Below are 14937 nucleotides of genomic sequence, written 5' to 3' on the forward strand. Positions count from 1 at the left end.
TTGCATTCATGTCTTTTCTTATCACATTTCGACTTTTAATCCGTCCGGATCGTTAAAGCACAGACCGACGGACGTTGAGATCTCATTTTTCATCCCGTTAACGTTGAAAGTTCGCAACGCAGAAATTAACGTGACGCTTATTAATGGCACGACTGGAGGATTAATTGTGTGATTCGTACGTATATCTTTCTGTAATTCCGCTTTACTTCTTCATGCTGAATAACATGGTTGATTAGGATAACGGAGATATCGGGTCATATTTCATATATATAATTGTGATAATTGTCGTTTGTTAATGATTTCGTACTTTGATGAAATTTTACAGTAATCACAAATTTTTATAATTTTTCTAAAAAATTAGAATTTTTAATAACATAAAATTTACTTTTAAACATACTTAAATAGATAAGCAATATATACAATCAATATTAAATAAGCGAAATATGATATAAGCAAAAAGTAATGTTTTTCAAACAAATTATGAGTACTCTGTTACACTATAATATAAAAATTAACGAATAACAAGGAAAAGTGCATGGGCTTTGAGAGTCAAACACGGTTAGTTGTGCATGAGTTAACATAATTGTGTAACATTGAATTAATAATTTAAATATAAATTATAAATCGTACGTTTTGGCTCTACTTGAGCCATCTCCAGCGACGAGGTAATAAATTAAATAATCTCAAGCTCTCCGATGAGCATAAGGTGAGTATTTAAAAATTGAATGTACAAAGATATTGTAAGTTTCAAGAGGAAATATGAGAAGAATTCTGCTAATTCATAGTCTATAAAATATTCGGACTAGAAATAAAAATTGAGGCTACGACAAAGAGAAGTAAAATTTACTCACCAAACCAAGTCTAGAGAATACGAGATTCACAAAGTGAAGCCTTAGGAAAGACATCGGAAATTAAGATAATTTTTAAGCGGTGAAATAATTTTTAATTAATAATTTGTATTAAATTATTAATTAAATGTTACAAACCGCGTTTGACTCTCAAAGCCCACTTTTTCTTGCTACTCCTTAAAAATTTTATTATTTTAGTAACGAAAGATATATATTTAATATAGTGCTCTTAAATCATTTATAAGCAATGATATTTTACGAACTTCAACATTGGACAATATTCCGATATCATGTTCGTTCCTATGTTAGTGCAATCTTGTATAACTACAAATTACATATTAAAACAATTTTAATTTTTAAAATCAAATTACAGTGCGGTTAATCGATCAGAAATTAAATTAATTGATTGGCAATCCAATTTACAGTCTTATTTACGTAAGATTGAATTAACCAAAGTTAGCGATATCTTATATGGCAATCCGTAACCTTTTGACTTTAATGAGAATCTCACATCAGAATCTTGCATCAGAGAACGTCGAACAAACAACATAACTTACCGTGAACACGTCATGCACACGTATTCATATTGTATTCTAGCATTAAAAATAGACGTATCGCAAGCGACTGAATATTTTATATTGATCGGAGTAAGGATTCAAAAATATCGATACTATCGGCACCGTCAGAATTTATTCTAGCTTTATAAATGCGTTTCACATCCCGACACATATTTAGTTTCTCTCGAACGTTCAATTAATTTTACAATAAACTTTCTTTATATGTGGTAAGTAATCTTTTTCTGCCTAAGAAATACTTTCAAAAAAACTTTTACTCTTTATATCTATTAATTTGAATATATGGATGCATTCACAATTTGAAGCATCCTATTTACTAGCGACAAGTATATTTTATCTCATTATACATTGTATCGCGTACTATTTTTAGATAAAAAAATCGTGTTAGATAAAAATAAGTATGTTGTCATAATTGTAAAATGGAGATTTCTTCAGTTTGAAACTTTGAAGAATAAATAATATGAATCTTATTTATATTTGTAACGTATGACTAATTTTTAATCTAAAGACGCGCCCGCCACATCGCATAATCGATATATGTATATGTCTATTATCTCAACGGTATATATCTCGCGGAATCGATATCACCCTTTTAAATAGGCGAACAAAATTATTGGTAAAATATTTTTCAAATGGACAATACATTTTGTAAATTGGAAGACTTGCAATTGTCAGCAGAAATTGCGAACACAATTGCAAATATGCGTTTCGGTGAGAAGCCGCGCGCATCGCGACGTCGCGTTGCGTCGCGTCGGGTCGGCGGGCGCAGACCGGCGCGGCGCGGCGCGGCGCACGAGTGGTGGCACGCTGGTGGTCGTCGTCGACGACGACGACGACGATGACGATGACGACGACGACGACGACGACGGCGACGACGACGTATGCGCGAATCTCCGTCAGTCGGCGACGGAGTTGCCTGGTTGCAGCGTGGGTGGCACGCGCGCGCGTCGGTCTGCCCGGCCAGCTCGATTCGATTAAACTTCGCCGCAGCCCTCTCGCTCGCCGCGAGCGGGGTGAGACCTCGTGCCGTGGTTGCTCGTTACGCCGAGCGTCATCATCCCCTCGCGCGTATTACGTCGGAGTCGCGTCGCGGGACGCGAATAAACGTCTCGCGACTCGCGACTCGCGCGTCCGCATCCCGACGCATTCGGAGGATACACGGTCGCTGATCGTGCCAGGATCGGCCGCCTCCCATTTGTACGTCGACACGCGGGTGCGAGAGGTAATTGAAAGAAACCTCGCGAGGCTGTTTCTCGTTCGCCGTTCTCGTGCGCGTGCGAACGGCGAGATGATTACGCACCGATCGTCGTCCTTGTGCCGAAAGCGCGGATTGTGCAAATCTTGCGGATACGTGCCGGTGGGATTTAAAAGTTCCGGAATTTGCGAGACATCAGTCTGATGGATTGTCGTTTAATTTCCTGTGTGTGTCAAGGTTTCTCGTTTACTCCTTCAATAAACACATGTTCGTGAGAGCATTGAAATGTTGAACAATCACAAAGATTATATCTATAATATGCGTATATCGATTTATCGGAACTCATTTTTTGAATCTATGAAACAGATTTGTGTCACGCTTTACATTTTAACGTTACTTTTGTCGGCTACTATAACGCACAACTATCAGTGGCTATCATTCAATGTCCGATATTCAATTACACACCTACGCTTCCTATACGGAGGGGATGCGGAGAGGGTTCATTTTATCTGGTCATCCGCTCTCCGAAGAATTTATATCTCATATCAGAAGAACGTTTTCTCCGTTTTGCGGGACTTGGTGGATTCTTCTACGGGATATAATCGAGAACGGAATTTTTTTTATTCAGTCCGCGTTGGACAGCTATAATAACGTTTCGAGTATCGAATTACTGGACAGTAATAATATAATTTTAAATATCGGATTATCTGACTAATAAAAGTATTATTGCGATTACGGTTTATTCCAATCATTTTTATCGACTTTTCTGCTCTTTCGCTAAACGTTACGCAATAATAGAGTGTATATATAACTTGTGCTGATTGACACTTGAGCATTATGTAAAAATTCCTGTCTTTCCATTGTCTGTCTGTGTTTTGCTATGATTGTTTTTCTTTCCGTGTGTTGTATAAACGAATAAGTGGAAGATGCGCCATTAGATTATTCATATAGATTATCTATAATAAAGACGAGAATTGCAAAGAATGATAAAATTGTTTTCTGTGAATATAGTGAAGAGACAAAGCGGATATAACTAACAGACATAATTCACAGTCAGTATTCAAAGAAAAACGAAATTTTTTTAAATTGAACATCCTTGTATTTTAAGAAATTGATAAAATTAATTAATAAAATAGATAAGTAAATTTGTTACAAAATAATAAGAAAAATTATTTCAAAAAATTTTTATATCTTATCGCGTTTATTAAAGATAAAAATACATTTCATGTGATGATAAGTAAAAAAAAAAAAATTAACTTTTTTTTAAGTTAACATCTTTGTCTTTCAAATAGATGTTTGTTTCAGAAAGTCTTCTATATATTTATTAGTTTTTATATTATTATTTTATATTTATTTTGTTTTTATTTTTAATGTGATATTATTTACTTTCAAAATAGTAATTATTTTATATGTTCACATAATTACTGCGCAGTAAAGATTGAACAAAAATGATTAAAAGGGTTTGTCTTGGATATTACATTGATGGTCGGAATGTGTAAATACATTCGGCTACCGGAAACCGTGCGAGATGAAGTCTTATCGGAAGCGCATCCGTTGAAATGAAATTGGAACCAGCTTATGACGAACTTTGTATATCGCACATGATCACCGGCCTATCAAGAGAAGAACGTACAAGTTCACCGCAGCACAAGCGGCATTTATCCAATCAGTTCGATGTTTTACCACTTGAATCCTTAACTGACATAGAAAAATCAATCTAGTTAATGATAAAGTATCTTTTAAAGTTTTAAACTACTTACGTCTTCTTGAGATTCTTTTGGAATCTAAAAAATCTCTCTCTCTCTCTTTCTCAGTTTTTGGAAATATTATAATTATTTTTATCTAAAATATTTAGGAACGCAAAGAAATAAGAAACAAATTATCGCAGTTAAAATTAATATCTTTAATTATTTAATTATTTTTTGAATAAAAACTAGAAGCAATAATAAGTGAAACAGAAACCGATATATAAAAACTAGAAGATAAAGTTAAAAAAAAGAGAGATTTTTTAGATGTCTTTTTAAGAATTAAGGTTTATCCAGCAACATGTTCTATTATCTTTATTATATTTATTATATTTTCTATTGAAATTTAATAGTGCTTAAACAGGATGTGACAATTCTGCATTTCATTTTTAGCTATCGAATGGTTTCCCGGATATCCGTTCTTGTTTCTTTTGTAAGAATCACGAAATTGCTTACAATAAAAAATTGATTTATTCAGTCAACTTTACATCACACATTACTTAATTTTACTCTACGCTTAAAACTACAGTATGACAAGGTTTTGATCGTGTCGAGGAACTACAGAAGTCTGTCTCGCAGCCCGAAGCTTTCCTTTTTATAAGGCCTAAACAAGGGTTTTCTGGTTTCCGAATAAGTCATCGGAGTGATTCATCGGAAAATTAGTTTTCGAAAATTATCATTTTTTTTCAAGATAGAATAGTTATAAAACTTTATCTAGAGTTTCTTATCATTATCGCATTCTTAAAGGTAGGTACGCGAACGATGCTTTATTGCGAATTGTTTATATTATTATTATTTCTACAATAAAATTTACTATTTTATTCAATTTCTTTAATTATCGAATCTTTAGATGAAGATCTGAAAAATTTACCGAATAAACCGTTGATTAAAAGAATAATAGATATTATTTAGATGAAAATTAGAGCATTGTAATTATGTTTCATAAATTTCAATTATAAATGACTACCTATTAAAAGTTATCTCTTGAAATTTCGAGTTGTTAATACATATGTCGCAGCTAAACTACAGAGTGGCGCACATAAAACTGGCCCTGAACAAGTTTTTCGTAACTGTATTTTGCATTTGGAATCAGTTTTATGTGCACCACTCTATAGTTTAGTCGAAAGAGAGATAATATACACCATAATAAAGGAGTAAAGATCTTTGATAAGTAAGACCTCTCACGAAAAGCATTGAAAGTGACTGACTCTCGATTTCAGAGCGAAACTCATCAACGAGATAGTCAATCACGTGTCAGCATTCTCGCGAAGCACGGCGGCTGCTCGATGACCGTCTTCCCTTGTCGAGAGGACGAAGAAGCCGAGGACGAAGAGAACGGTGACTCGCGGAAAGACCGATGTCTACGTCGCGATCGGCGATGTCGTGCGAGAGAATCAGGAAACGAGCGACGAGCAGTTGAGACGTCCTTGTGGAGGATAAACCGATCGCGAAATATAACGAAATCGACAGAAGCCCAACGAGATCATGCGGGACTTCTGATCTCCCGTGACCCCGAGAAAGGCGCGACCACGACAGCATGATGTGGAAGGCGAGATGGTCACGCTTCACTGAGTGCTTCTGCCGACGGCCCGTCCTCGTTCTGGTTCTGCTGCCGTGTCTGATCGTCGTCACCCTCTACCTCACTTGTAGCGACGAGTACGAATACGACGTTTTACAGTATCCGTCCTTCAAGTCGTACAACATCGCTGAAGGTGAGAGTCTTATCCCCTCGTATATCGTTGTCAATTCATTATTCGGACCCTGGTATTTGTGGTATTAATACTAATACAATACATAACTATATCTAACATCACAATATTATTCTACTACTACACTGCCAAGTGTGTAATTTTTACACGCATAAACGTCTAAAAATAACACACGTGGCTGAAGCTATTTTTATATGTTTCTTTATACATTAAATTACGTCATTTAACATGTTTAATCGTATTAAATAAAAAGTTAATTACGTTAGTTAAATTCAATTTTGTATTAAATGACGTGATTTAAAATGGCAAAAAATATGTAAGAAGAGCTTCAGCTAAAATAACGTACTTTGATTTGCAGAGGAGACATTACAAAGCGCGTTACACACACGCCATTTATTCTTTCACACACACACACACACACACACACACACACACACACACACACACACACACACACACACACACACACACACACACACTCCTTCTTTCTTTTTCTCTCTCTTTCTGTGTATGTGTGTGTGAATATTTTTGTGTATAAAATAAGATAAATTGATACAAACAAAACACATTTTTTATTTTAAAAGAATATATGTATAACACATTGCAAATTGTAAATTTTAATTTTTTTTCCAATTTAATTTATTTAATTTTTATTTAATTAATTTTAATTTAAGCTTTCTTTATCACATACGCTAAAAGAATTTTGAAATCATAGTACGTGTAGGTGTAAAATTAAAATTTTAAAAATACTTTTCTTATAAAAACTTATTTAGCATCTTCTGATGTATTCTATGGTGACAAAATTTATCCGTAACACGAAATAATCTGCTCGACAGCTGTCAGAACATGGTCTCTACAGTTACTCTCTTAGACAGTTATTCTTATAATACGAAGTAAGAAAATGAAAGAACGCATCGTGGAAATGCGGAACTGAACCTCTTATACATCCTTTTTTTAAGAGTAGGAAACATCGAAATTCATACTTGTGTAAAAAAGCGCTTTTATATTAACAATTTTGATATATTAATTTCTATATTAACAATTCTATATATAGATGTTCATATAATTCGCTGATTCATATGCATGTATCGATAATATTATCTTATAAACTCGAAAAATGTAACTAGAGATAATATTGTGTTATGAACTTGAAAATATATCGCAGAAATAATAAGTAATAGTAAAGAAATAGAAACAGTTACCAAAAGTTTAGATTATTGCTGTGAGACTTTTATCGCTTTTTTGAACATTTACATTCACACTCGCTATAACTTATATATACCTATTATGAAAAATTTAAAAGAAGATTTACTAATGCGGTCAGTGTTTAAAAATTAATATGTCAAAAATTGACTGCGATAAGTTCTTTCTTCGATATCCTTGAAATATTGATGAATTAAATAAAGTCCTCTTTCATCAATTGTCAACTATTTATAAATAATACCATATTTGATGTGGTGAAACGAATGGTTTAGTAATAAACCGGTATATATATCTGAGCGCGGATATTTTATACAAATTTTCGTACAAGTTTCTATTTCCACTGACGACATCTTGAAGATCTTAAATAGTTTTCGTTCCTCATTACGAAATGTCGTCTATTCGTTATCACAAAATGCACGCTATGCTAGCGCAAGGACTCCGCGCGATTCTTATAAGAAAAAACGTTTTCGGTCAATTTGCTTGAATATGTGATATGTTGTGGAATTACATATGCGGGCAGGCAAACTCGTGTAGACAAACGTATACAAACTGTTCTTGTGAAGGAGATTTTCGAATGCTTACAATTCAGAAATCATAGAAAATTGATGAAGTTTGAGATTTTCCATTAAGGATACAAGAATTAATTAACACATATCAATCAAATTTACCAGTTTTTTTGACAACGGAGTCAGCGGTATTATAGCAGATTATGTTTGACAACAGGCATGGTGGAGGGTTACCTCGTATGGAATCCGAAATGTCACATGCTGTCCAAAAAACCTCTGGATCCGTCCATCGCGAAATTCGTGAGGAAGGAAAAACTGGAGAAATGCCCGAACGATCGTGTCCTCTCGCAAATTTCGAGGGAACCTAACGGCAGCGTGTTTCTTTCCCTCGATCCCGCCCTAAAGACCATGCACAGCGATGTCGCATGCTGTTGGTCGTCTGTAGTCAGGCCCAAGGTGGATAGACCCAAGAAGGACAATTACGACTCAACGATATCGTAAGATTTATTATCATCACTCTATACATTGAAAGTTCCAGTGTTATCTTAAAACATTTGGATGCTTTGAATAAACAAAGTTTAATCAAATCAGAAAATAATTAAGTGGCAAGAGTTAATTTGTCTATTTATTTGATGCAATAAAAAAACCGTATCTGAAACGATTAAAGTCGTAAGCTATAGGGGGTAAACATTACAGTTGTTGACCACTCTACAATGATTTGCTACATCTTAAAAAATTAAAGATTATCAAGAAATACTATTATATAAAATGTTTTTAATTATAAATACAAAAATATTATAATTATTATTTTTTTATAATTAAAAACATTTTAAAATCTTTATATTTTTAAGATGTGGCCAATCATTGTAGAGTGGCCAACAACTGTACCTACTGTTTACCTCTAACTGGCCAATTGAAATTTTTCCTGAAAAACACTTGTCGATCATTTCTTCTCAATAGAGTCAAGCAATGCGAGAACTTCACGGGACAAGTGATGCTTCCGCGCGAAGTGGAGGTGGCGTACGTGTCATGCAAAGCGAAGACGAAGTCGAAGCCCAAGACGAAGACGAAGAACGCGAAGCTGTCGGCTACGGTGAATACGGTGTACGAGAACGTTCACGCGATCCTGAACCCGGAGAAGGTACGCGAACGCATAGATCACAACGGCAGTCAATCCGGAAACTTTTCGAGGAAGTTAAGCGTGCTCATCCTCGGCATTGACAGTGTCAGCCGGCTGAACTTCTACCGGGCCATGCCGAAGACCGAGCGATACCTGCGCGAGACCGGTTGGATCGGCCTAAAGGGCTACAACAAGATCGGCGATAACACGTTTCCGAATCTGATGGCGATCTTAACCGGTCAGACGCCGCAGCAGGCGTACTCGCGGTGCAAGCCGACAGTGGCCTACAAACTCGACAACTGCCCCTTCCTCTGGCACAACTTCCGCAACGCCGGCTACGTCACGGCCTACGGCGAGGATGAGACCATCCTGAACACGTTCAACTACCTCAAGGTCGGCTTCGTCGAGCCGCCTACGGACTACTACTTGAGACCGTACATGTTAGCCAGCGAGAAACTTCTCAAAATCAAGAAAAGGTAACAAAGTTTTATATAATTATTATTTATATCTATATCATCTAAAAACCTGATTTTTTTGCCGACTGAAGAGATTTCCTTTCGCGCTGTTTACAGATTCAACATGAAATACTGTACGGGACCCGAGTTGAGCTTCGAACGGATCTTCGACTACGCTGTGAACTTTGCCCAGACCTTCGTCAGCGCGCCGTATTTCGGTTTCTTCTGGACGAACACGATCAGCCATGATAACATGAACAGCATCTCGTCCATGGATAATCGTGTGTTGAAGAGATTCGAGTTTCTGGAACAGGAGGGAATACTGAACGATACGATGATAGTCTTCCTGAGCGACCACGGCATGCGCTGGGGTGAGTTTCGCAACACCTTCGTCGGCTGGTACGAGGAGAGATTGCCGTACATCTACATCTGGCTGCCGGAATGGTTCCGCCGGGAGAATCCCGAGGCCCATCGAGCCCTCGCGGTGAATCAGAATCGACTCACCTCGCCGTACGATCTCTACAAGACGCTGCGCGATGTCCTCGCCGTCGGAGGTGGCGACGCTGATTCTAGTTCGGGATGTTCCACCTGTCAGTCCCTTTTCACCCCCGTCCCCAGAGAGAGGGGTTGCCAGGACGCGGGTGTGGCTTATCATTGGTGCACTTGTACGGCCTTCAAGTCGATCAACGTCAACGACAGGATCGCCTCCGGTGGTGTGCAGAAGTTCCTGGATCATGTTGAGAGCATCGTGAAAAATTACAAGAACAAGAAGGGTCGGCGACTGTGCGCGCGGCTCAAGCTGAAGAAGGTGCACCGGGTGAGCCAAATGATCGACTTCGGCACGGATAGCCCGTCCAGCGTCGCGTATTTCTATATGATTCAGACGGCACCCGGCAACGGGAACTTCGAGGTAACCATCAGATATCACGGCGACGGCAATTACACTCTATCCGACAGCGAAGTTAGCAGAATCAACCCATATGCTGTGAGCGCCAGGTGTCTAAATCGCGGCATGAAGCAGTATTGTCATTGCATGAAGTAGACATCGCGAACTCACCCAAGTTTTGGCTCTGTACGCATTGTCGCAACTTTGTACTTCATTAGCGTTTCGATGAATCGAATCAATCGCCGCAGAAGTCAACTTTTTTAACCCTTAAGTGCGCAATTTTTCGTGGCATTCTGAGTATTTAAATAAATATAATGACTACTTAAGAAATCCTTAAAAAATATTTAAAAAATTCTTCTTTACTAATAATTTAAACTTTTTACAGATGGAAAAGGCCCTTTATGCTTTTCCATTCAAAAGGGAAAAAAGAGTCAAAAGGCCCTTTATAAATATGCAAAATCGCGCGTTTTCAGTTTGAACTTCATAAGGGAGAGCGATCACGGGGCATCGAAAAGTCACTTTGCATATATGCAAAATTATGCACTTAAGGGTTAACCAAAACGTATAACTCGTTAGAGAAGAAGCGACTCCCACACAGCAGCGAAAATATTCAAACGTTACTTTAAATAACTTTTCAGAAACGTAAGACCTTGCGATGAGCGTTTGCATGACGTACTACCGCGAGTTTTACTTTTGCGTGTCTTTTCTGCATAATGATCGATCAAACTTAATTGCTTTATTAAATATATATGTACTATCATGCGACAATTTTGAATCGATTTCTGTTTAACGCGCAAATGTGTGAGGCATAGTTCTACTGATATGCTTGGTACATATCAAAAGTTGATTGCCTCATCTCAAGGAACTATAGGAACCTGAGTGTGAATATACGGACATACTTTCGTTTACCAAGAATAGCTGGGACTAGATTTTTTTTTTAAGCCACAGCTTAGCAATAGTCGGTTCGATACCAATGAATTAAATTTATTAATTTAAGAAAAAAGGACCTTGCCCAAAATGGACCATTGGCGCACAACATTGAATCATATGCCATTTCGTAGGTATTGTTATTGTGTACATCATTAGAAAAATAAGTTTAAGTTCTGGGATGGTGGGCGGAAGAAGTTATGACTAATTCAATTATCAGTCTTAATATCTTCGTCATTATCACCGTCAGAACTGTCAGAAAATGATATAAAAATTACTTCAATATGCTCTGATGGTAGTGTGATTCTTGCGTTTGAGTGTTTTTTTCTTTCGTCCAAAAAGAGCAAACCAGGCGTGACTTAGTCAAACAAACCCATCCCTGATAACGGCCAACGATAGAAAACGATAAAAAATTTCTTATCGTTTTTAATACGATTAGTGAATCGTTTATTTACGGTACTCTATCAGAAACTCACGTTAGAAAATACTTGGAATTCTATCGTAAATGTCTTATCAGCTATACATCAGTTTTTATCGTTTTTAATATAGTTAGTGAATCGTTTATTTACGGTACTCTATCAGAAACTCACGTTACAAAATACTTGGAATCTTATCGTAAATGTCTTATCAGCTGCATATCAGTTTCTATCGTTTTTAATGCGGTTAGTGAATCGTTTATTTACGATACTCCATCAGAAACTCACGTTACAAAATACTTAATTAGGATCCTATCGTAAATGTCTTATCAACTGCACATCCGTTTCTATCGTTTTTAAAATGGTTAATGAATCGTTTGAATCGGTTTTAGTCAATCCATTTCAATCGTTACGAATAGGAATCAGATTCATACCGATTTATTTCTTTCAATCGGTTTTTATCATTTTGAAGAACGTCGGGAACGGGGCAACTAGCGCCAGGAGTCGGAGATTATGACTGGATGTATTTTAAATACGAGAAGCGCTTTCCATCATGCGCGACCTAGCGACATTGTCGCGAACTAATCGCCGATTGGTTGATGCGGATTCAATTTATATCATTGATATACGATAAAAAACGAACCGATTTGCTACTGTAAAGAAGATGATAAGTTGTATGTCAGAAAATCCTGATAAAAAACGATAGATGTATCGGTTCGGTTAAGTCCGTATAAATATCGACGAGATGTCTATTGTTTTAACCTTATAAAAACATATGCAAAGTAGAAGGATTTCAAACGATTCAATTTATATCATGGATATACGATAGAAAACGAACCGATTTGCTGCCGTACAGAAGATGATAAGTTGTATGTCAAAAAATCCTGATAAGAAACAATAGATGTATCGATTCGTTTAAGTTGTATAAATATCGACGAGATCGTTTTAATATCGTTTTAACCTTATAAAAACATATATAAAGTAGAAGGTTTTCAAACAATTCAATTTATATCATTGATATACGATAGAAAACGAACCGATTTGCTGCCGTAAAGAAGATGAGGGGAGAGTACGATTTCCGAGGCGCCCAGATTTGACTGTGGTTTCTGGTAGTATTTCTTACGCTGAACAAAAAATTATATAGGTCTTATAGGGCTAACTGTTCTAGTTTTCGAGATATGCAGTATTAAAGCTCAAAATAAATATAATATAAATCTTTACTTTTTTTAATTATTAGATATAATATATTATCGTATTTTATATTTATACTTTCTAACACAAACTCTTTGAGTATTTAAGTGTTTAAAGCGCGTCAACTAACCTATGTAGATTAGTAACGCGCTTTAAAAGTATTTAACTGTTTAATGATTTTCGTTAAAGTAGGGCACACACACACATGTGTATGTCCTGCTTTATAGAAGTTGTGATTTTCGTTAAAGCAGGGCGCACACACACACACACACACACACACACACACGTGTGTATGTCTTGCTTTATAAAAGTTGTGATTTTCGTTAAAGCAGGGCACACACACATGTGTGTATGCCCTGCTTTATAGAAGTTGTGATTTTCGGTAAAGCAGGGCACAAACACACACACACACACACACGTGTGTGTATGTCCTGCTTTATAGAAGTTGTGATTTTCGTTAAAGCAGAGCACACACATGTGTGCCCTACATAGGTTAGTTGACGCGCTTTAAACACTTAAATACTTTTAAAGCGCGTCACTAATCTATACGCCGAAAGAATATCATTTCGAATGGAACGTCCTACCTTGCGTACGGGGCCTCGCTAATCTTTTCAGTATTAATATTTTTAGTATATTGTAGACTCATCTGTTTAGTAAGGCGAAGATTTAATACATACTTATATTCATTAAAATTCAAGTGATACATTATAGGGGTGTAAACTGAATAATTTTTTTTTTTAACTAATATTGCATATCTCGAAAACTAGAGCAGTTAGCCCTAAGACCTATATAATTTTTTGTTCAGCGTAAGAAATACTACCAGAAACCACAGTCAAATCTGGGCGCCTCGGAAATCGTACTCTGCCCGAATTTAAGATGATAAGTTGTATGTCAGAAAATCCTAATAAGAAACAATAGATGTATCGGTTCGGTTAAGTCATATAAATATCGATGAGATGTCTATCATTTTATTCTTATATATCCGTATTAATGCATACGGTAAAATTATTACCATAAATAACGATACATATATTATATCGTGTATATACGATTGATTCAGACGGGCAATAATTGTACATATAGAAAACGATTCATAACTATAAAATTTGTATAGTTATTTTCTTATTCGGATCTAAAACGATAGAAACCGATTCGATTCGATTAATGTTTTATCTGTCTTCTAAATATGCAACGATAGAACCGATAAGATACGATTAAAAACGATACATATAGCCGTTTTTAATCGTTTTCTATCGGAGATGGTTACCAGGGATAAGTTTGTTCGTTTACGGGAAAGTGCCCTAAGCGCAAAGACGTCTGGACGATATTATAAAATATATTATTTTATATAAAATTAATAATATTATAATATTTAAATTAAATAGTGTAACGTTTTTAGTGTCAACTAATATTACATATGCAAAATTCACACTCTAAAAAAAAAGTATCTTTTCCCACGTTTTTGAGACTTGAGACTATGTTATTATTATTTCTGTCAACCTCCTCTACATATGCATATAGACGTCAAGTGTGTGCGTTCATGGCCCAAAACCCCCTAATAAAATGAGCGAGGTTCTTATTGTTAATGAATGAAAATTAAATATAAGCTAAATGTCGAAAATTATAGATAAGAAATGTCTGATGTTACACACGTCTGCAAAAGTATTATTTAGACAAAAAGCTGAAGACATACAAAATTTATAAAAAAGTATGTCTACTATGGTATTTAAAGTGTTAGGCATTATCGCGCAATTCTAGATACAATTTTTGACAGTTGGCTGATATTTTGTATCCATTTTGTATTACATTTGTGTAGTTTAACGGCGAAGAAATAATCGCGAGAGAACGAGCATTGTGTGAAAAATAAATCCGAATTCCGCACCTCGGTAATATTTGTCGTGCAATTAATGGTGCACTGCGCTGCGTTGGACTCGTATATACACATATCTTACCAGAGTCGCGCGCGCGCTCACCGCAAGAGGTAACTTCTTTCCACGCATCGGTGCACACATCGATCGATCGCGAATGTGTGACACGTCTCGTTCGAATCGATGCACGTTAAAGATGCATGAAGCTTCAAGTGCCGTATAAACACGGTGAAAGAGCTAAGGACATATCCGAAAGAGAGGATGAATGTATTTTCGTGGTGACGATGTATGAC

At 36.3% G+C, this 14937-nt stretch overlaps 1 protein-coding gene across 2 annotated transcripts; it reads left to right on the forward strand.

The window, feature by feature from the left end:
- Positions 1–2266: 2266 nt before the first annotated feature.
- On the forward strand, positions 2267–14931 carry LOC139809743 (uncharacterized). 2 transcript variants are annotated; one of them, XM_071772887.1, is made up of 5 exons: positions 2267–2645; positions 5584–6075; positions 7999–8278; positions 8742–9377; positions 9474–14931. In XM_071772887.1, the coding sequence occupies exons 2-5, from the start codon at positions 5901–5903 to the stop codon at positions 10396–10398; spliced, it is 2016 nt and encodes a 671-aa protein (XP_071628988.1). In that variant the 5' UTR covers positions 2267–2645; positions 5584–5900; the 3' UTR covers positions 10399–14931. The 2 variants fall into 2 exon arrangements, with proteins under 2 accessions (XP_071628988.1, XP_071628989.1); XM_071772888.1 differs by lacking the exon at positions 2267–2645 and adding an exon at positions 3910–5110.
- The last annotated feature ends 6 nt before the right edge of the window (positions 14932–14937 follow it).

The sequence above is a fragment of the Temnothorax longispinosus genome, chromosome 3, assembly GCF_030848805.1.
Source record: "Temnothorax longispinosus isolate EJ_2023e chromosome 3, Tlon_JGU_v1, whole genome shotgun sequence".
Taxonomy (NCBI): Eukaryota; Metazoa; Arthropoda; class Insecta; order Hymenoptera; family Formicidae; genus Temnothorax; species Temnothorax longispinosus.

Excerpts from the sequence above, each read along its gene's own strand:
- LOC139809743 (XM_071772887.1), top strand. The coding sequence starts at position 5,901 with ATGATGTGGAAGGCGAGATGGTCACGCTTCACTGAGTGCTTCTGCCGA. Across the intron at positions 6,076-7,998 it reads GTCGTACAACATCGCTGAAG|GCATGGTGGAGGGTTACCTC; the intron begins GTGAGAGTCTTA and ends GTTTGACAACAG. Across the intron at positions 8,279-8,741 it reads AATTACGACTCAACGATATC|AGTCAAGCAATGCGAGAACT; the intron begins GTAAGATTTATT and ends TCTTCTCAATAG.